Raw genomic sequence first — 23,361 nt, forward strand, 5'->3', positions numbered from 1 at the left:
GAGGATAAAATGTGTGTTTTTTCTTGCAAACACTTTAACCAATCCTGGCTGTTTGCAGTAAGTTTTGGGTTTTGACTAAGGTAAAAAGCGCAATAGCAAAAGGTATTTTTACACTGTGGTAGTGTTTAAAGCTCCTTTCTGCCATTCGACCTAGTATCTAAAATACTTTAGAAAACCCCCACAAACCAGGGACTTGCTGTACAAAACAAGAACTACAGGTAAAAAGCTGCCCCTCCCAGTGGCCAACTATGAAGCTAGATGTCAGTGCTCTGGTCTGGGCACTTAAATACTGAACCACATTATGTGAGGTAGACCAAAAATAAAAATAATATCACATGTTAAAAGATGAACAGAAGAATGCATTCCCATCTTTCTTCAAGGAGTTCTGTTAGGCTTTGGAGTCTTCCTGCATGCAGAGCTGTGAAATTGTCTTCTTGACGCGGAGCGCAGTCAGCCGGGCGGCTCCGTTAGCGTACCAGCACTCGCGCATTATCCGGCCCATCACTCGCAGTGCCTTCAAATCACAAGTTAGGAAAACAGGTCAGGAACAGAACCATCGCCTGCTGCTTTCAGCTGCTTACATGCAATACTAGAAGATAAAATATAGCTCTCTGAAAAGACAGAACAACAGCAATGCTATAAATCAAGACCTATATACCACAGTCAAAGAAAGAAGTTCAGAATTTGGTGCTAAGACAGTTTCCTACGCATTGACCTGGGAGCTGAAACAAGCCTAGACATCTGAATGCATTTAAACTGAGTGGAGGCTGAGAACGGGCTTCCCTCTGTCTCACTGAAAAATTCTGTCTTTATTTAGGTAGGTTTTATAATAAACTGGAAAACTGCCTTTACCTCACAGCTTTGCCACTGGTTTGGGATATTTGGTCTGAGCTTCTGCTCACAAACTACCCTTCTCATATCTTCTATCGACGGATCAGAAGGCACAACATCATAGTAAGGCAGCTGGTATTCCTCAGTGATTCCTAGGAAAGATTTATTGTTTAGGGCACACAAAATGCACAATCGCTGGTCCAGAATAAACTCTGATTGTTTTTATAGGCAATGAGAAGGAACAGGGACATTTGGGGCCACCTTGTTTCTTGGTGCAGAACAAGTGCTCAACAACAGATTCCTGCCTCCACATTCTACCAGGGTAATAGAGAGTACGGGGCCAGGAACATGGTTCCTTTAATTGTGTTTGGTTTATTTAGGATGAAAGCAGTCTGGACAGCAAAAAAAAAAAAAAAAAGGGCAGAAAGCTCACCTCCAATGCAACACCTTCGTGCTATCTCCCAGTACACTAGCCCAAGAGAGTAGATGTCTGCACGCTTGAAGGACTCGAATATGTTCGTGTTCATTGCATCATCAAGTATCTCAGGAGCCATATACCTTTAAAGGACACACAGGTCAGTTTGCTAGAGCCAGCTCACACGGATGACTGCAGCTGCGCTGCCACGTGATGGAGCCAGGTAGCAGCCAGTCCTACTGTAAGAAAAGGGAAAACTGAAAATCCTTTTTACAGTAATTCTAAGTGAAAGGAAGAGTGTTGGCCTCAGTGAAAAACGACACTGAGACATTCAGGGAAAGTCATTCACATCGTGCAACGCAAGTGCTTGTTGTACCCTATGCTACCTGAAGCCTCCCTGACATCCAGCGGGGAGCTACAGCAGAAAACTGGGCACATCTTCTGCTGCAGGCAGCAAGCCTCGGCCTTGCTCTGCTGACTTCTCACCCTCAGCTGCTAGCAGCATCACTGACAGACATGCAGACGGGAAAGAGGGATGCCATGGCCGCCTCGAGTCATTGCAGCGCTGGGAAGGATGTGCGGGCTGCCCCAGCGGCGCGCGCAGTGGCCTCCTGTGCCCAGTGCCACCAGCCCATGCTGACCACACTGTCCTGACTGCACTGCGCCCACTGCACCGCGCTGCACCCACCGCACCACACAGCACCACCCTGCCAGCGCTGGCAGGGACATGCCGGGAACCTGCGGGGAGCTCGTTGTGCTGCCTGCCCGCACCTCCTCGTCCCCACCCGCGGGTTCTGTGGGATGTCGATGGTGTTGAGCACGGAGTCGTGCTTCACAGCCAGCCCCAGGTCTGCAATGGCACAGCTCTCGTTCCTCTTCACCAGGATGTTCTTGGATTTCAGGTCTCTGTGTGCGATCGCTGGCTTGCCTGCTCACAAAAAAGAACTGCTGTCTGTTCTGATGATTGCAGTACAAGTTTTAGTATAATGAACAAGTAAAACAAAAACAGTTTTATTCAGCTTTGGTGCTATACCTTGTAAAAAACATGACAGGCAATTTTGTTCCAAGTAAAGCTCTGATCAATGCTATCAAATTATTTTTTTTTTTTTTAAAAGGAAGGCATTTTTGTTCAGATATGTCTATTTCAGGAACAAAACTGTAAATTCCCACTCCAAAGTCATTTAGAGAATCATTCATTAGCGCACCCCCCCTAATAGAGCTGTTCCCACAGATGCTCACTTACAAAGGCTGGAGCAGACAGGCAATGAGTGTTTTTTGAAACAGACACAATGATCTGCAGCACTACCCAAACACAGTGGTTAGCTTTGTGAAGTGGCTGCTTCATTATCACATCAATAACAGAGGAGAGTTTTGTTTATCCGAACAGAGACCGGCCCAATATTCTTTGTGCCTGACTGGCAAGGAAGGGGTATATTTAGGCTATCCCAAATTACAGCAGAAACAGTGCCGAAAATCAGAAAATCTGCATTTTAAAAGCTAAGAGGACCACAAACTCAGTTGGGAAGATTGTATTCCTAGTCTCTATTTATCGTGTACCACGTATGCTTATGCTAATACCATTTCTGGCGGTGCAAGTGTGTAGGATGCGCTGCTGTACCAGCTAAATAATACGTGCTCTATCAGCACCACCGAGTCCCTTAACATACCTCGAAGGGCAGAGGGGGAGAAGTGCTTACCCTGCGTGCCCACGATCTCCATGTGCAGGTGTGCCAGGCCACTGGCGATGGACAGCGCCAGTCTCACCATGCCCTCCACTGTCACTGTGCCCCTGTTCAGGTAGTCGAACAGGGACCCTTGTTCGTGGTACTCGGAGACAAGCCACAGCTGGGTCCAGGTCCCGTTATCTGCCAAGAGGATGCGAGATGGTTCAGCTTCATAAGAAATGTCACCAAGAAAAGTCCTCCCCGCCTTTTGGCCAGCACCCACCCCCTCGGCAGATCCGGATGAGGTCCCAGCATGCCCAGAGCGCCGCCTGGCCCTGCCGCCCCTGCCCCGTGCCACTCGTGCCCCAGGCAGATGGTGGCAGCCCTGGCTGGGGACCTCTGCGGCACTCACTTCAGCTGGGACCGGGGCAGCAGAGCCAAGCCTCAGGCAGACAACTCTGAGTGCCCCGCAGTATGGATATGCTGTTGGCCAGCCAGCTTTAAATTGTGAAACTGAATGAGGAAATGCAATTATACCCTTGTTATCAGCAGCAATAAAGCCCAGGATATTTTCATGTCTCAGCATAACTGTCTGATAAATCTCTGCCTCCCGAAACCATGACCGCTCATCTCTTGAGGAGAAGATTTTCACAGCAACATCTTCCCCACACCACTTTCCACGCCAGACTTCGCCAAAGCGGCCTTTTCCTACGATTTCCTGCAGAACAATAGTCCTTGCAATTGTTCTTTGTACGAGCAGAGGTAAGCCTAGTTTGAAAGGAAAAGATGGGCATCTGTGAAATAGTTCAGCAATTTCGCAACTTTTGCAACAAGGTGTTGTTTGTTTTTTTTTTTATAAATAGATGTTGCTAAGTCCTGTATACTGTTTACCGCAGCATTTCTCAAATATATTAAACGTAAACTGACTTTTCAGATTTGTATGAAGTTTAGAGCATTTTCTTCCTCTCAGAAAAGGATTATACACCCAGGTGCTAAGAAACATTGAGAACAATAACATCTAACATTGTCCTCACTTGGAATACACATACTCACACTCTCTCCTTGTGGCAGCAGCCTTATCAATGTCAGTTGTGTGTGCAAAAGTTAAACACATCCGAATTAATAACACTCAACCTTCACTTGGTCTCTTATGTGTATTCTTTTGAATAGCATTTCATTTTTACACATACATAACTGTACTTATGATCCTAGTTTTCCACTGGACCATGCCTCAGTCAGTACATATCCCAAATAGTGCTCATTTACCGAGCGCCCGTCACATTGTTTTGTGTGTGTGTGTGTTTATTTATTTATTTATTTTCCCTAATTATTTGATGTGATTTCCCATGCTTCATTTTCAAAATCTTGCTCTAACAAATCTGGAACTTTCTATCATATCTGGAATCTTTTCTATGGTATTTTTGCCTTTGTTTTTTCAAGCCATAAAGACCTGCCTTGTTTGATTTGATACTGTATTTGTCTCAAAGCAAAAATTTTTATTTTTCTTAAATCCCGACAGCCTGGCTTTTAACAGAGCAAAGTAATCAGCAAGAAAAATTACAGTTTGAAGGTCAGCTTATTCAAATTTATTCAAATTTCTCCTCTGGTTTCCCTGGCACCTTGTACCCACTGCTGCCTCTGTACAGCCCTGTCCTGGCTGCTGGTGGTCACCCTGCAAGCATCACAGCCGGGCCACAAGGAATGCACTTGCTATTTGCCCAAAATCAGAATAAACTGCACCAGTGCCAGTAGATTCTTTCTCTGCCTCCACTGCAGGCTGGCACAAAGACAGCCCTGTGGTTAGCTCAGCTGTGTGTGAGCAGTTAAACCCTCAGGGTAAACAAAGTTTACTCATTATATCCACAAAGAAAGATTGGGGAAGTATAATAAATTATGCCTGAAGGTATGCAGTTCATGGAAGATATAGTCAATTACATTAAGCATCATTTGCACATTTTTCACCTACAAATAAAATTCAGCATAATTTATGTATTTTTCAGATAAATAAAAATTATAGTTACAGCAAATTGGGCCACACACACCAGATGTGCCACCAACACGATGAACTGGAATTTGGGATTTTGCGATTCTTTGTTTAGGCAAGTTCTCAACAGCAGTGGGGGCCTCATAGCAGAAAGGATATTACAAATGGGGAAAACATTAAAAATGCTAGCATACTGCTCAAAAGAAGTATGTGGAGTAATTGTATTTTGGCACAGTCGGGAGGACGTCAGTAGTGGCTTTCTGCTTCATCCAGTTAACGGCAGTACTTTCTGCGGCCAGCTATGACGTATTAGCCAGCAATGGCTCTTTTAGCACAGGCAACACACTTCTGAGTCACCTTTTTAACCTTTGCACTGGAGGAAGGAATCAAGCTTTTGCTACCCGACAGAAGAAGAGCAAACAAAGCCCAGTCAGCCCTCCTGGCCTCCCCCCCCGCACAGCCTGTGCCAGGCATGGGAGCCTGTGGGTGCCCCTGCGGCAGATCCCAGGTGGCCGCGCTCAGAGCACGTCTGCCATCGCTCTGCAGGGCAGGCGAGCGCTTGGCTCAGCATCACCAGCGTTTGCTCTGAAGCCCCGCAAGGACCCAGAGACAGGGCGAGCACGGCAGCCCCACTCCCCACAGTGCTGGTGGGCACAAGACACAGCACACCCAGCGACACCCACGTACCAGAGCCGGAGCCAGACGTCGTCATGTCGTAAATGAGGTCCTTCAGCGTCTTGCCCGAGTTGACCAGGTTGCACTCGGAGAGCGGCTCCTCCACGTTGGGCTGCTTCTTCCTGCCGTAGGCGCAGCGCCGGCCCTGGCAGGCGCAGGCAGCCAGCACCGCCACGAGGGACAGGATGCAGACGGGCACGGCCACCGTCACCGCCAGCACCACGGGCCCTGCGCTGGCACGGCTGGGGGACTCGGACGCTTTTGGGAGAGACAAGGGAAGGGGTGGGGGAAAACAGACAGCAAGTGAGGGACTGCTGAGCAGATGAGACATCGAGGTTTAATTATTTCCCTGAGTCCTGCTGGCAGCAGGACAGGCCAAGGCTCTGCACACTACTGAGGCTTTCCCTGCACACATCTTTGCGGGTACCTCAGGCTCAGGCCAACACCACGTTACCACTGACCAGTGTCACCACAAACACCGCGGAGGAGGAGACAGGACCGGCCCAGCAAGCTGGCAGCAGGGCAGACCAAAATGCAGCCAGGCACCAGGGCTGCCCCGGCACAGGCTGGGTGCGAGGAACCCATGGCACGGCTGGGACTCGGCCCCGCACCTGGCACGACTGAGTGGTGCCACACACCCGATCAGCTCTACCATCGGCAGCACCGTGCCCTTCCCTCTCCTAACGGCTCGTGTACAGATTTCTCAATGCACTGTCCCAGCCCAAACCAAATCCTTGGAAAAGCTGTTTCCCTAACACTTAATGCATAGGGGGATACAAAGATATAGTAAATGAGGCAACAAAAAGATTTCTAAGACAGAACACTTTGAAACTTGTGTTCACAAAGTTATATTTTACAAGTGTCAAGAAACGGGACTGTTCTACATCACTTTCCAATTTAAAATTACAGGGGTAAAAAACATACCAAGATGCTGCAGGAATACATTATTATGGTATTTACTTGCACTTGGTCTCCTTAATGCCCACAAAATTGTGAATAAGCTAAAAAAAACAACCACTCTGAATCAAAGCACACTGAATAACAAGTTCCAAATTGTGGGCCTAAAGGCTACAGAAGATTCAAGAATCATCACCTTCACACCATACAAAGTCACTCCTGTAGTAGTTCTAGAAAAAAAAAAAAAAAAAAGGCCCTCTTTCCCTTTCGGAAAGTGCTAGGCAGTGAGTGTGTTGCAGTTTGGGAGCAGCTGAGACACTACACAGAAGCGCTCTGGAGCTCAGACACTGCTCTGGAGTCTCAGAAGCCTGACGAGTTCCCTGGCTCTCAGTACGGACAGTTACTTTCCTCCAGTTAATACTCTGACTGAAGCAGTTTTTCTTCAAAGGACAATGTCAAGGCATGCACTCCATGATTCAGAAGTGCCAGGATCAGCAGTTAGCTGTGCAAAGTTAATTTGGTCCTTTTTCTTCTCTCCCTTACTTTTTTAACACGATGCACTTGAATAAGTGAGAAAAGAAAAGAAAAGAAAAGGTTAACAACAGACCCGTGTCTATTCACAGAATACAATTCAAACCATTCTGAAAGCAAAGTCACTACATCTTGCCCACGGGCTTTTCCTTTAATAGTCTTCAACAGGATGTTCACAGGGTTAGCTGGCAGATTCATAAGAGGATTTGCAAGCAGGATTCTTCCTTGTGGCTGCTGCTCGTTAACCGATGCTGTGATTTCCCAAGCTGTTTTTGACTGCATCCGTATGCCAGAAAGTTCCTCCGGAGGACTGCTGAAGCGCAGAAAGCAGGTATCCTTTATCTCACGAGCTTTGGTGCCGCAGCTGGCTCTGGGCACTGTGGGGCCATGCCTGCTGTGCAGGCACGCAGGGCTGAGCAACTGCTCGCCACTCCATGCACCAGCTTTGTGTGTGCTGGGCCCTGGGAAGGGCTTCCCAGCTGCACGGAGAGGTGTGCACCTGGTGCAACAAGCCAGGGCAAGAAGCAGGGGCTTGGGTGGTTGGCGTACCAACCACAGGACTTCCAGTGCATTGCCCAAATCGATGCCCCCGCACACAGACCTAGGCAGATTCATTGTGTGTCAGCAGGGGCTGGTAAAGACAAACATGCACAAGGCACTTTGAGATATCCATTCCTTCCACCAACTGCTGAAAAACAACATAAAATGAGAAAATATACAACTTTATTGTCCTTAGGCCCATGCAAATAAGATCAAAAGGAAAAAAACTCGCGAGGCTTTGAACAGCAACAGTCGAGCAGCAGGAAGAGACATTCAGAAAGGTGTTTCCGTGTGCGGTCTTTGGAGACAGGCACACAAACGCAGTGCCCACGAACTGAAGCAACAATCATCCCTTCCTGCAAGAAGCACTGACAGGTGGTCCTCCTATGAAATATTTGCTCCAGCTGCAAGTGACCTTAGGCACCTGCCATGCTTGTGGGTGCTGCCCCCGTGGAATGGCTATGGGAGGCAAAGCAAGCAGTAGTCCTGATGGGACATTCTTCGCCCGCGCCTCCTGCTCCTGTCTGCAAGCCTCCATTGCATGCACACACCTGCTTCTGCCGGACAGACGTTTTACTTCATCACCACATGGTCTTCTGCCAGCCCACTTCTGCCCCTTCCCATCATGTACATTCACTGCTCTCACGTATCCCCCTCCTGGTCCTTCCCTTTTGTCCATTTTCACAGCATCCTCCATTCTAGAGCACTATTCTTGCCAGAAGCAAACTTCTTCAAAATCTTCCATTTAGTTCCTTTTTATTTTTTTTCTTTCAAGCCTTGTGAGTTCCCTTGCAGCTTGGATGTCACAGGTGGCAAACCTGCACAGGCAAAAAGGGTAACAGTTACTGTTGGCTTTCTTTTAATCTTAAAATTATATACTTATCTATGTATATACAAAAAAAACTTTCCGTGGTTTCCTGAAACTGGGTGATGAAAACAAGCACAAAATACTGATGTCTGAGCAAGGCGAGTGGTGAAATGTGCACTCCCACAACCACTTCTTTCATTGCAGGGCATACTCCTGACTCACACAATGAACCTAAAAGAAAGCACCAATTTTGATGGGATTTTAATATTAAAGCCATACTACGGCAGTCTCTATGTCTACAATTCGATATCATACATTCTGCAAATCTAGGTTTGGTGTACAGATTTGCAAACAGAATTAAATGGCACAGCAATCCATCCGGGGCTTCTGGAGTGGGGACATGAAAGTTTCTGAACTTTCAGTGCACTGGTTATACATTGTACGAAAGAGCTTTTATGGCAGAATTTTGGAGCACCAAAAAAAAAAAAAATCACTCAGCATGTCTTTAAGAAAAAAAAAAAAAAAACTATTCTTATCAGTAAAAAAATGTCTCAAATTGTAGCACCAAAGTGACCTGACATTTTTACTGAATATAAAGCATAATTTGTATTGTTAAACAATAGCAGTGCAGGCTGAGAGAACTTTGCATAACTTATTTTTTAAAGATATTTCCCTCTCAGTATGGTGCTTTGGGAGCCAGGCAAGCAGTGGGGCAGGCTGGAGAAGCTGGCAGGTCTAGCAGGGACATAGCGAGTACAGCAGGCCAACAGGCACATTTTGACCTCCTTGGGCACAGAGCAAAAGAAAACCTGCCTCACACAGGAGGATGGGCAAGGGGACACAGAGACAAAGATGCTCACAGCCATCCTGGGGACTCAGAGTGAGACATCAGTGAGGCAAAACCAAAACTTAAACACTCTCACATCCACTCAAGAAGGCAACATCCAGAATCAGGAATACAAACAGATGCCAACTTAGGCATGACTTAGGCAGTAACAGTTGTTCAGAATAAAATCAAATTCAGTGATGCTTACAGGTCTCCTCTGGGATACTGCTTAAGTTGAGAGCGCTCAAATGCAGGAGGCGAGGTAGCGGTGAGACTGGGAGCTGAGGCATCCAGGGCAGTTTGCACGGGGTCTCCACCAAGTTCCTGGGAAATGAAGAGATCCTGACTGTCTAGAGAAGTTTCTTGGAAGGAGTCAGCTGGAGACCACATTTGTCCTCCCTTAGTCTACTGGCTGTACCAAAGTGTAGATCAAGGCTGCTGGCAACTACTCAAACCCCTTCCAGTTCTTCATAGAGCGCACGCGGGAGACTTGAGAATTGCCAGCGTTGTGCTTTCTGCTTCACATTCGGTCGTAGGCCATCTTCAAGTGCTGACGCCTTGCGGCATGGCATCCTGCAGCAGGCACCGCCACCATGCCCTGCAATGTCCCGCTGTTGCTGGGCTGGGACACCGTGATCCCCTGCGGCTTCCCACAGCAAAGCCGCATGCCAAAAGGAGTGATGAATAGCACAAGTGCAAAATACACAGCACACAAGGTACAAACAGTAATTTAAGACAAAATCACCAAATAAGTGTGGTAATGTTTACAGCAGTTGGGCAATGTTAAACACTTTGGGAAATAAAATCTCTCATGACTACCTAAAACTATTAAATCAACACCATTAATCAAAATGTTTTGCAATCTTATTTCTAATGTATTATTCAATGACTTACTGATCAAGAATAGACCCTGAAGACATGTTGCCATGCATGAAACAAAAATAGCACATCTGGCAATCTTTAGCAATTTCACAATATGGTACAACTATATTCCAAGTTGTGTAAATAAAAGAGTGCTTTTAGGCAGAAGAAAAAAAAAGAAAAAAAAAGAAAAAAAAAGGTTCTTTTTCCTGCAACGGAAAAGACATTCTCACACACGGCAGCATTTGCCTGTTTTTTAACATATAATGGCAACCTTTAGACTTCTAAAAGCCCTAAACTACTCATATTTAAGTTCCTAAACCACTCAGGTGGAAAAAAATATGTATTCTTTCCAATGCTGTAAGAAAATATATTGTATCTAATGCAGAGCTCTAATCAGAGGTACAGAATATTTTTAAACAATTTCAAAAATACATAATTTGGACTAGAGCCTAAAATCAAGTTTCTCCAGTCTCCACCACGACTGCAAACTTCACCATCCCTTTTAGGACATTCAGAAATCATCTAGGAAAGGTCTGCTGAAGGATCTGGAGATTCAAGCAAAGCCATCAGGGATACAGCTGCAAGATAAACAGATGCATTACCTAAATTCCTATTTCCCCTATTCCCTGTCCCTTCCCCTGCCTTCTCTTCAAATGGCTGTATTCTTACAAATTCCTCTGGAGAACATGAACCTGGGACAGCCAAGATGTTCAACAGCATGTGAAATATTTGCCAAATTACATATTCACAGAGCAGCTATGACAGGCTGCAGCTCTGCCTACAGGACCTTTTTCAAGGAGAACTTCAGATCAGTCCAAATGGGAGATTATCCTAAGAATTGCATCAGTGGTACAGCACTAAAACTGGATGAACATGGAAAGGGAACAGGTTTAGTACATCTCATGCAGTTATTTTAATCTCCGAGCAGCTCTGCACCACACTACAATCCATGCTGACCAGCTGTGCTTTGAGTCACAAGCAGCTAACCTCCTAACGGCCAGGCAGAGAACATATATAATTCAGAGGCTAAGGTCTTCAGGACAGCTGCTACTGGATCCAGCGCTCCTCACAGTGGCCTAAACAGGTCCTAGTGATCACGTCTGCTCCAGAGCTTCCTGGCCAGCTCAGCCAGCCACTAGCAGGCTGCAGGGCCCCGGGGTCCAGGTGGAAGCTGGTCAGCAGAAGCTCTTCCTCCCCCTTCCTTTTCCAGTCCTGACCTCTGTCCTGATGTCCGTGCCACAGCGGACATCATCTTTTTCATCAAAAACTCAAAACAGAAAACAATCAACTAAATGAAGTTTCTACTATTGCACTGCAGCAGAGTAGTAACACAAGCTGTTAGTGTTGGCATTGGACTCTGGCACTGGCTTCCAAACCCATCAGTTCAGAAGAAACAAAGTGGCCTCAAAGAAGAGCAAAAATATATACCAAAATATTTCCCTTCCTCTTTTCTTTTTGCTGCATTCCCCATCCTCCCTATTTTTATCCATCACTAAACATTTTAGAAAAATTAGTGAAATAATTGTCTTTTGTCTCTTCACCCTCTCTGCACCTTCCTTCTAAGCTATTCTTGAGGATGTTAGTACTGGGAAAACAAAGAGAAACCTTTACATTGTGTTCAATAACAGACAATGAATGCCAAGAATAAAGAAAAAGGAAAGCCAGAGCCTTGCCTTGAACCCTGACCAGCAGGGCAGCTTGCTCGTACATCTGCCCTTCAGGATCCTTTATAACCATGTTCCTTAATATGGATCTTTTTTTTTTTTTTTTCTCCTTTAAGTTACAGAAAGTTACTGCTTTTTCTTACATTTAAACAATTGAACGTATTTCCCTTATAATATATTTTCAAATACTTTATTTCATTCAGAAAGTTATTAGTTGAAGGCTGATTCTTCTAATTTTCTGGATTACTGTGTACCTTATAAACTAGTACAGCAGTATCTGACTTCTTGAATATTAATAAATCTGTGCATTCCATTCACCTAAAAAGGTTGTAATGTCTTTAGGGATTTTCAAAGAGGTAAATGTAGTGAAAAGTAATTATTTGTTCATAAAAAAAAACAAACAAACATGCAGATGATATTAAAAAAAAGAGAGAGAAATATTGCCTGGTAATTAGTCTAGCTAGTACAAATCATCTTTCTTATCAATATGAATATGTCCAAGGAATTTTTGTTCTTAGGATTTGTTCTATATTCCACTTTCTTTCATCCTGCTGTGTACCTCTGTAGGTGATATGAGTGCCTTTTGTGACTGCACAGTTTGGGCAATGACAGTAAAGAGAAGAGCTGGCAAATTACTTATAATTCAGTTTGTTAATTCCACTGGTATCTTAATCTTGTTCAATAAGCCTCCCCACTCCTCTGACTCATTTTCCATCATATAAATACAGAACAATACATTTTTCATCTCAAAGTCTAGAGATGCTGCACCACCAGGACCCCAGAGCGAGCACAGATATCATTCTAGCTGTGTGGCGCTTTTTGCTGGAACCACAGGGGTAAATTTGAAGAGAGAGGGGGGGGGGAAAAAAAAAAGCTTTAGAATTAAAGCTTTTACAGAGACTTTTTTGTTGTGTTGGATTTTCCCACCAACTCACAGGTGCGTTATTGTACAGTCTGAACACATCACCAACTTCCTTCTCATAGAGGTCGAGGTTTTCTTTAGGCAGTCACTGAAAGCAGGCTGGTCTGAAAGCCCATAACCCTGTGACAACTTTGCAAACCCACCAGTGCCCATACAGCCTCAATTTTCAGTATCTGTAAAGACAGACTTAATATTCAATATCACTAGGTGTTTTGAGATCAAGAGTTTAGAATGACAGTCACATGAACTTTTCCCACGCATCTATAAACAGACAACATGCGAGTTCAAGAAAGCCCTGATTACTGCACCTGGTAACAAGCCTAAGAAGTCTGAACCTTCAGGCTTGGGTTCAACAGTTGTTGAGTCACCGCCTCCACCGAAGGAGGTGACTGAAGCCAACACCAACATTGCTGCTTTGGAGAAGAGATGGGAAACAAGTTCCCCAGCCTGTATGTACTGAGCCATGCTGGGCTCAAACACCGCCCTCCACCATAACCAAATGTAAGCATCGAGTTATGAGAACCTCCAGCCACCTGCCCCAGGGCTGCAGGTAGAGTCTGTCACCTATAAACAGGCTTGTGAGGGGGCAAAAGCCCTCTCACAAGTGGGGTGGGGACAGATCACAAGGACCATCTCCCTAATTTGAAATACGGTCTGATAGCCCTGTGAGACACCAGTCTACAACTTGAGGAAGTCTTCAAGATCTTATTAGCAAGTCCTTAAAACAGTCTGCAACATGCTGAGGTGAACACAGGCAATTTCTCATAGACAGACACATTCATCGAAAGAACCAGCAAGGAAGCAGCATGCAGACCATTTTCTGTAGACCTGATATGACACCCCACTGACAGAGAAAGGTCTTCTCGGGTCACCGGCTTGGGCAGAAAGTGTTGTAGTTTAAATAGAAGGAAACTGGAAATAAATTCAGGGTAACACAGAAAAACCCTAATCATTGAAAACCAGTCCTGCACTTTGAAATATATAACCTGTTAATGCAAAAATATTGTGATAAATCCATGACAAGTATATAAAAAGCAGATATGAAGGTTGCATCTGCCCTTAGAAATGTTTATTTTCTTACACATGGTAAAAACCCCAACTCAGAACAAGAGCAACCTCCTCTCGCACACGACACAGCAAGGACAGCTCTGCTGCTGAATGAGGCACGCAATGCCATCTGCAGCCTTACCGTGGAAATTCATGCATGGGCAATCAGATAAAAAACAAATTGCTTTCTGCCTCAGAGATCCTCACGGTGCACGTCACTTTATTGTTTCCCAGTCACTCTTGGTATTTCATACCACGAGCCCTTGGTAGTTGACACGCAGCCGAGCTGAAGTGGGTGGGCACGAAGAAGAGCTGCTGGAGAGGCCTGGGCCCCTGGGCTGGCACGGGCTGCAGGAACTGGGTGGGAAGAGCCTGCAGAAGCTCCTGCCTTCTGGCAGGGATGTGCCCTGCCCTGGACCTTCCCAACACTTCTCCTCAGTGAAATTTAATCCTGCCTAATGGCAAATTTTCCATATCCATGTGTTCTACTCTTAAACCAGGATCTGCAGAGTGGAAATATATGTTGATATACATTTAACTCCCATATTAAGATGTCTGTACCAGGCACCAAACTATTACTCTTTTAAAGAGAGGGTGGCTGGCCTAAATTAGCATCTTGACAAAGCAGATATGTGTTAAAGACCAGAAAGCCTGCATGGCCAAGTGAGGCACCAATGGACAGACGCAGTGGCTTGGTTACCTGCCACCGCTGGCAAGGGACAGCCAACACGAGAACAGCCATTCAGGAGGTGTGTGGTGACGTGCCAGAGGATGAAGTGACACCACATGTGGGCTGCTGGACCAACCACTTCTCTCTGGGGACTTAAATGAGCACACTCTGAGCAGAGCCCTTTCACAAGTCCCGGCTGTGTGAATCCTGGCCTGATCCTTACACAGCAGTGGAAATGAAACTTTTACCACTTCAGCAAGATCCTGGACTGATTACTAAACTTAGAACTTCCTCTGGTTTACTTTATTTTGTTAATCACACCAGCTGATAGTTGCAGTGCCTACTGGTTACTTGCTAAGGTGCCTCCATTTTACACTTCTTTCCTCAGTGATGAGTCCAAGACCTCAATTATAATGTCCAAGTATTACACAGGACTGGAATGAAAGAAGAAAAGATGCAAGCTGAGCAAGGAGTAGCCTAAAAGTTGCTTTGGAAACAGAATCTCACTCAGCAAAGGACCCCCCCACCGAGTCAGCAGAGGTAGCAGCAGCCAAAGCCTTCCCCGTGGCCCGCAGGCCTCCCTCCAGCTCAAGGCCTCCTGCAGCACAGTGGGCCCGACACAACCCCATCTCCTGCAGCCCAGCTCTTTCGCCTACATACTCAGCAATACCCCTAAGAAAGTTTATTCTTGCTGGAGCCTAAATAAAGCTTTCAAATAATGTTAATTATTGGAAAAGGGCTGTCCAGCAAGACCAGCAAGCAAATAACATTGGTGCTGTAAACTTTTGACTAACGTGAATTCCCCCAAATGTTTAGAGCAAAGGGCTCAGGCTAAAAATTAAGTAACTTTCTCTGGTACTGAAACACGTAACCAGAGGTTTTGCAACTACCAGTTCAAGTGTTAGGAAGACAGACAAGCCTCCACTCCATCTAAAAATCGCAGCTTTCTCCCAAGTTTCTAGCATCCCAACCTGAACAGGTGTAGCTTTTGCTTCTACAAATCTAGAGCATAACTACTATTAATATCTCCCTTCTGTTGTTGACCAAAAGACATATACCCAAAAAACCCTTACTCCTTAGGTCAGGTTGGACACAGCAGAGCAGCCCCCCAGCCAACAGGCCGCTACCCAGCCCAGGTGCTCAGGGGATGCTCGTGGGAGCCAACCCCCCTCCGGCAGCGCCCAGCCCCTCAGTCAGCACCAGACACCGACAATCCCCAGGGCCAGCCTGGCCACACTCCCTTTGGGTGATCCCACGGAGCACTCTGCAGGCTCCCACCGCTGCTCCCCTCAGGTGCAGGTACGTGGGCCACGCACACGTCACCTGCGGCAGGCTCGGGCACTGTCCTGCGGGGTCTGCAGGCCCTGAGGCAAAAACATCTTCAGCATGCAGACGACAGCAAGGCAACGATGAACTGAAGAAGAGAAGTAACACAGCTTGTGAATGGGCTTGAAAAAGCAGAGTGGATTGCATCTCCACGGATAAGCGATTCAAAATGCTCATCCATCCATCTGCACACCACTCAGTCAACTCGTACTACCACTACTTGCATAGTAGCAAGTGTCTCTGCTGACATGGCACTAAGTGTCCCCTAAATGGGTCTCCTCGCACACCATCACCCCTTCCCCCCTCAGCTGCAGTCTCCCAGCCCTCCCACCCCAAGCCCATCTCCTTCAGTGCCCCCTCTAGGAATCTGACTTTTCAGGAGTCCTTCCCTCACTGACAGCTGAGTCTGCCCTCCTGTATCTTAAGTATCAAATGCCCACAGAAACAGGTGGTTTTAATTCTGTTAGCTACTCTACAATAGCAGCTGAAGTGCAAATTACAACTGTAAATTATGTATTACTTCACATCTTTCTTATCTGTAACATCTCTCACTACTGTAACTATACATAAAAAGGTATCATTTGTTGAAGTAGTAGATTCGACAGCTGATTCAAAAAAGCTTGGATGAAGCACAAGTTTTACTGGAGAGAAGAGTGAAGTATATTATCAGTAATTAAATCTAAAAATAGTGTAAATATATGTTTTTAAAATGGACCAAATCAACTTCACCACACAGTTCTGAATCTGACAGACTTGAGTATTGCACCGACTGTGTAATATACAGAGCTCCTGGAAGCATAAATCTTTTTCCTCCCTCTCAGCAGAACCAGGAATCTCACGCCTTCCTGTGTCTGCTGGGCAAGAATCAATGATACCGATTTAACACAGAACAAAAGCTGCCCTACAAGCCGCTAAAATGAATTGCAGAGGCCAAAAGCTGAAGACAGACTTATAAAATTGCTGAAACATAAGTATTTCCCCCAGCAATGACTTTGTATCCTGCGTCTCTCCTCGCCCCCACCAAGCCAGCCCTAGGTACCACACAAGCCCATGTCACTCCTGCCCCCTGCCCATCACAACACAGCTGCAGACGCGGCTTCCAACACAGCGACGTGCCTGCACGACCTGCAGCAGCTGCTGGGCGATCCAGGCCAGGAAGGCAGGACGCAGTCTGCGCAAGGGGAACAGGGAGAGCAGCTCCCCACATGCTGGGGCTGCTTCATCCTGGTGCAGGCTCACCAAGCATCCAGACCCTCATCTGGCCAAAAGCAGGGGCTGGGTTTCCCACATGCCATTCACAACAAGTGTCTACAATTGCCTTCTTTCCACACCTCCCTAGTCTGAATTCTTACCCAACCTATCTAATGAAGATCTTTTACATTGGCTGCAGTGACGTCTTAGGATGTATATCTTAGGCTGTAAGGTCCTCATTATCTCCTGGCAAAGCACCAGTTAACACATGATCCGCTCGCTCAGCAACACACGGTGCTTGGCTCCCCACAACCACCAATTTGCAGCTGCAGTGGGTTGCTGATCCATGCCACATGAGAAGCCCCTGTATGCCAGCCAAAACCTTCCCAAGATCTAAACTAATGCCAAGTCAAACCACAAACTCACTTAAGATGCCCCAGCCTATAAAGATCTGTAAGGTGATAAGGCTGTTTCCTCCAGACACCTCCTTTTGTCTTCATGGTTAACAGCTCCTGGGGTACAAAAGACAGTGTCTGGAACATCTAAGGCAATGTGAGAAGTTTCCTTTCCCCTAAACGTAGTCACAATTTAGTTTTTCCTAAGTTGGGAAAAAACAGCTTTTGCTTTTACAGCTAGCCTTTAAAATCCAAATTAGCTGCTCTCACAGCCGTGCTCTCTACCTAATGTTTCTGCAGCTCCCATGCCATCACAAAGCACTTGCACATCACTTTGCATTCAGGCAGTACATACCTATGGGCAGGCGGAGGGTGATGTTGTTGCAGAAGTCTGTGTAGCAGCACTCGGTTTTTGTGATGTTTTTGGAACTGTGGCAGAAGACTTGAGCGTTCAGCTCCGGAAGGGAGACACAGGACTTGACCACTTCTTCCTTCCCGTTGGTCAGCATGACCGAAGCCCAGCACGCTCCCTCTGTTTGGCAGGTGAAGTTTGTGTGCTCGCACAGCTGGCACACACACTTGAGACCTGAAAAATACAATTCCATTTTCCATGAGAAGACTGGGGCCATCTCGCCAAGGCTGGCCCTTTGGTCAGGAGCACCCATGGGCGGCCAGGGCCGGGCACGACCAGCAGGAGCCCACACTGGCCAAGGGGCTTGGGGAGGCAGGAGGCACCCAACAGCAGACATCCCCAGCACCCACTGCTGAGCAGCATTTGAACCATGTGCCCTCAGTCACAAGAGAGCTTACAGCATCTCTCACGCATGGTGGAGAAGACTAACACCCCTGAACAAACTTCTGGGGAAGCTGTCTTTTGCTTAAATGGTGAGACAGAGATTGAAGTCTTCAGCTCTCACAGACTTGGTGCAACATCTGTAAGTCTCATGACAAGCACATGTGCACACTGCCCAGTGTCAGAACGTGTATTTAGACACAGCATTAGGTACTGAATTTTAAATAATATCAACAGCCGCCGTTTATGCAACTGTGGACTTCCCAAAAAAGCATCCATTTCTCATCTGTGCCAGCCAGGCACCTGCAGGCTTCCAACACGCAGCCTTGCTGGAGAACCGGCTGGCTCGGAGCAATGGGACGGAGGAAGCGCCGAGGCACGACGGGACGTTCTGGCACACACCTCCCTACAGACACACACAGGCAGCAGCGACGGCCTTTTCTCCCCCACGTCCTCTGAAACGATGCACTTTTTTCAGACGTGCAAATAGTTGCCCAATTTCTGTTTGTGCAAAAGTCAGGTGTCTGCTAAGTATTACATGCTTTTAACCACATCATCTTGTGCTTTTATCTGATTTTGTAAAACACTTAATCAGTAACTACTACATTTTCAGGCTTTATCAGCTCTTTCTTGGAAGAAGGGCAGTGAACCCAAGCCATATCATCTCAATGAAACACCAGATGCTGACAGGTTTTTTGCCTTCCTTGTTTTCTTCACTTGCTTAATAAGAAACAAATTTTACTTTCTTCATGACAAGTTTAGGAACCCATATTAGCAGTGATATGGTAAGCAACACATCTTAACCTTGGGCTGAATGCAGTTTCTACAGGAAACCCTTCCTGAACTGCACTTTATATGATTATTTTGTTTCTGGTAAAAGAAAAAAAAAAGAAAAAAAAAACATTTTAGAGTACAGAGACTTGATCTCTTCTTCTGACTTAATTCCTACCCTACCACAGGGTCCCCAAAATGCATTCTGCATGCCTTCACCAGGAAGGCCACCACCTTCACTCTGCAAGATCAAACACTGCTCTACCGACAGGAGATAAAGTCTACAAAAAAAAAAAAAAATCCATGCATCCATTCTGTTTCTTTGGGAACTAGGTGGGAGCATGGAACACTTTTTCTTTTACTTAAAGATAACAGACATCTCAGAAAGGAAAGTCGCGAGATGACTAGAATCTAGAAGGGCCACCAGGAACAGAAGGGCTTTCTCTGATTGCTAACTAGCGCTCAACAAGCCAGTGCAGGCTAACAGATGATGCATTTCTTATTATGTTGTATTTCCCTGTCCAAACTGGGAGCTAAATCAGACTCTGCCATTGCCCCAAGCTGGCAGCTGACAAAAGATTAATTTCCATGAGAGTGCCCCAGCCCTCTGTGCAATTTATCGTGTCCCACATTCATGTGTGAGGAAGAATGCGAGGTGACCTACAGCTGCAGCAGGACTAACAGGGACTTGCAGCTCAAGCAGCCTCTTTGGGTGAGCCAAGAAGCCCTGACAGATGTCAGTATGAATCCAATTTTTGTTTCTGTAACACTATTTGTTTTCTTTACAACAATCTTCATCCTATGCTACCCTTCTGAAATAACAGCTTGTAGTGTTTATCTTCATCTCGGGCCCGCAACAAACTTCCTTGGCACCATATGTTCATGTTTATCCTGGATGCAGGATATGCCAGGAACCGTATCACTGCATGTCTGTTTCAGTGTTCTCCCTGTGCAGGGGAGTGAGCACAATCACCCAGCAACAGTAACAGGTGAATCTTCGGTAAAGACATAGTCCTGGAAGAGATGCCAGGAGCAAGGACTCGTCAGATCCAAAGAAATAAGAGACCTGGCAGAAGAGAAACAGACATCGTCATCAATGCTGCAAAATAAAAGGATTACTTGAGGAAATGAAAATAAATGACTGTTGCAAGTGTCTTCAGTGATTCAGATATGCCATTATGCTCTTTTCCCCCACCTTCTCATGGGCTAAAAATAAAATAGGAAATGGTCTTTCCAATGTCATCCACAGTAGATAACTGCTTTATCTATATCCTGACATTTTGTGGATTGCTTGAAAGGAGAGCTAATCTAAACTGTCACTGCAGTTCCTGAACAGCTCCAAGGGCATTCCTCTGAGCACCATGAACACAGGATGAGAAAAGAGTGTCTAAGAGGCTCTGCAACCCCACTTTGACCAAGCTAAGATTGTCTCTTATTTCCCGAATAAAGGGTCTTTATTTCTTCCCCCTCGAGCCTGTCTGCAACCAGGGGTGGCTGGAAGTCACAAGTGCAGACTAGTCTGACGGTCAGCTCGCTTGCAGGGAAAGCAAAGAGTGCCACCACAAGATCAGTATTTCCTACTGCTGTATTCAGAGACTGCCTGAAAGAAAGAGTCTAAGCCCATTTTTCCTATTTGTTCTGAATATTTTGCTTGAAACTGACTTGTCCAAGTTACTGTCCACAACTGAAAGTTCATGAACCTATGGAAATAAGGGCTATTCCCCACAGAGCTGCTTCTGCAAGAAGCCATTATACCAAGTAGAACAAAAAGAAAAAGCTTTTTGGTAAATATTGTCAGTACAGCCCAACCACAATGTCATTGCTTCTGAAAGTGAAAGCAGATGACAAGCTGGGAGGAGCAGGGAAAGGAGCACAGGGAACTCGATACTTCCAGAGAATTTTTTTGCTCTCTGGAGACCACGGCGGCTCTACCAGCACTCCTTCTCATTCAGAAATACCAAGGACACAGAAGTCATGAAAGATACACACGAAGTTTTGATGGGAACACTAAGTTCAATTTGGAAGAGGTGGAAGAGCACAGAGAGCAGAACTTGTCCACACCCAAAACATTACATCCTAAAAAAACATTACAACATGTGTGCATCCTGCCACACGAGTACTGCTGCCTTTTCAGCACTCCTTTGAAAAAAGCTGTGAACCACTGCTCTAGCAAGAGCAGTCTCCAGCCAGTGCTTCCCAGCCCACTTCCTTCCAGCTCTCTGTTCGGGTCCTGGCTCTCAGCCCATGCCCATCCCCACCTCCCTGTCCCTTTCCCCCCCCTCAGGCAGCTGCAGGCCCCCACTGCCATCTCGTCACAGGGACCTCGTCACGGGACTGCCTGCAGCTCCCCTTCGTGGCACCCTCTGATCGCCTCTGTTCCTCCCAAGAGGGCTCACGCTCACAATTCACACCCCACCAGTTCCCAAAGACTCATCGAAGCATCCTCCCAGTCCACACATCTCTTCCTTCCCAGCTCCTGCTTTATTACTCGCTCTCAGTCATGCTTTCTTTCCTACTAGGTTGCCAGCTGCAGCATTAGCCCCCCTCGACCTGTCAGTCCCCGTTTCATCAGGCCCAGTCCCATCACTCCCCACCATGCGAGGTCTGGTGCTCTCACTGCTCCCTGCGGGGCAGTGCAGCGATGTGCTGGCAGGCACCAGGGAGAGGTTTCCCTGCCCTCAGCAATGTCCTGCCGCTCTGCACCAGCCTGCAGGTCAGCTCCTCCAGCCAAGGCCCCTAAACCGAGGTGCCCCGGGACAGAGCAAGTCTGTGCTGTCGGATGTCCAGGGGACACCCGGGTGAGAACTGGAGCAGCAGAGGGGTCAGCAAGAACGAAGGCTCCGCACATCTTTGTTACAGACCAGATGCAAAGGGGCTCTACTGAGGCTTGAAATCTGCACTGCCTGCCCCCTCCTGCCTGCAGTTCAGGTTTTCCTGGTGTTGTCTCTTCTGCCACTGCTCACCCGAGGTTAAATGCTGCCCAGTTTCAAGCCCTTGCTCAAACAACAACCAAACCAACTACATCTATTCGAAGACAAGATTAGAGTCTGAATTGTGGGCAAGATGATACTCTTTCCTCCTAGAAAATATACATAGATCTCTTTTAAATGTAATCCATCCAGAAGCAGGTATCCAACATGGAAAAAAACGAACAGAAATTAAGTGTTTGGCAGACATTACAATAAGAAGTGCCTGTCAAGTTTAACAGTCTGAAATTATAGGAAAGTGATAATGTCGCTGATCTCTTGAACAGTCATCCATAACGTCTACAGAAGGAATAAATAGCTCAAAAACTGATACATCTAAAGAAAAAAAATGAAAAAAAAAAAACAAAAACAAAAAACAGACATGCAAGATTCCCCAGATACCTGCCTGTGCTACTGGCTAATTTCTCCAAGAATCCACTGTTAACAGAGCAGAAAGATCACCTTAAAATGTAACCACGGCAGTGCATGGCAGAGCATCAGCCATCAGCTCTCGCCATGTCTGTCACAGCCTTGTGCAGCCTCCTCAGCCTCCCCCCCACCAATGCTCAGGGACAGGCGACTCGCTGGAATTTGTGACCTATCCATGCTGATCCACTCTGTTTGTGACAACTTCCTCTATTATCCTTCTCTTTTTATGAGAAGAAAAAAATTTGTCCATATTCAGTTCTACAGTCCAGTGGCTACATGAAGTCAAGCTCTCTCATTACACATCCAGTTTCTGCCCTACTTTCCCCCACGGCTGTCCCAGACGGGCTGGCAGAACGCTCGGTGCAGCCCACAGACCGAGGGCAGCAGACAAGAGACCTGCCCTGCCCATCGCACGCAGTGCTCGAGCCGACCTCACTCCTGAGCTGCGCTTCCTCCTCCAAGTCCCCACCTGATGGTGCGGCCGCGCCAGGGCTGCCGAGAAGGCCTGGGGAAGGCGCGCGGTGCTGCTGGGGTGCCGCGCCAGCGAGAGGTAGGACAAGGGGATGGCGAAGGAGTTAAAGGAAAAGGATCAAAGAGGCAGGAGGAGAATGCGTTCCTAACATTTCAAAATAAGGCACTCAACGCAGTAGCTAACACGACTCCGTTATTTAGTCAAGCGCGACAACATTTCCCTTAAAACATTGCATTCTCGTGTTGAGAAATTAGGAGAAAGTGGACAACTGAAACACTTCCCGGCCTCGCAGAGCTATGCCAGGCATCCAGGCAGGGTTACCAACGGCTACCGGGAGCTCCCCAGGGCCCCCCCAGACCAACGGTTCCCCCGCGCCCATGGGCAGGGATCCCGACAGCGGCACGTGCTTCTTCCTGCCCTCCCCAGAGAAGCGTGGTGCTTGTCCAGACCCACACCGACGGCAGGACAAACAAACAGCCTGGCAGGGAACAGTCAGGTTGGTTCACAGGCCGCCAAGTACACAAGGAAAGAAACTTTTAGATATAGAGACCACGTGGAACAGGTGTCCCCTCGTTTTAGAATTTTTAAGCCATCAGTAGTTTTTAAGGATTTTTTTTTCTCCTGTTACTGCAGTAGGAATTGAGGCTATCCAGTAATTTCTTGGATGTGACCCACTGTGA

General features: G+C 46.6%; 1 protein-coding gene across 1 annotated transcript in view; it reads right to left on the reverse strand.

Annotated features, from left to right (window-relative positions):
• Nucleotides 1-388: 388 nt before the first annotated feature.
• The window catches only part of ACVR1C (activin A receptor type 1C), a 28,772-nt gene continuing 5,799 nt past the window's right edge, over nt 389-23,361 (reverse strand). The window contains exons 2-9 of the mRNA XM_035566052.1: nt 17,606-17,836; nt 5,582-5,827; nt 3,448-3,678; nt 2,944-3,111; nt 2,018-2,174; nt 1,265-1,389; nt 853-983; nt 389-514 (exon numbers count right to left, since the gene is read on the reverse strand). Coding sequence (XP_035421945.1) covers nt 389-514; nt 853-983; nt 1,265-1,389; nt 2,018-2,174; nt 2,944-3,111; nt 3,448-3,678; nt 5,582-5,827; nt 17,606-17,836 — 1,415 coding nt within the window. The remainder of the gene's footprint in view (nt 515-852; nt 984-1,264; nt 1,390-2,017; nt 2,175-2,943; nt 3,112-3,447; nt 3,679-5,581; nt 5,828-17,605; nt 17,837-23,361) is intronic.

This window comes from Cygnus atratus, chromosome 6 (genome assembly GCF_013377495.2).
Source record: "Cygnus atratus isolate AKBS03 ecotype Queensland, Australia chromosome 6, CAtr_DNAZoo_HiC_assembly, whole genome shotgun sequence".
Taxonomy (NCBI): Eukaryota; Metazoa; Chordata; class Aves; order Anseriformes; family Anatidae; genus Cygnus; species Cygnus atratus.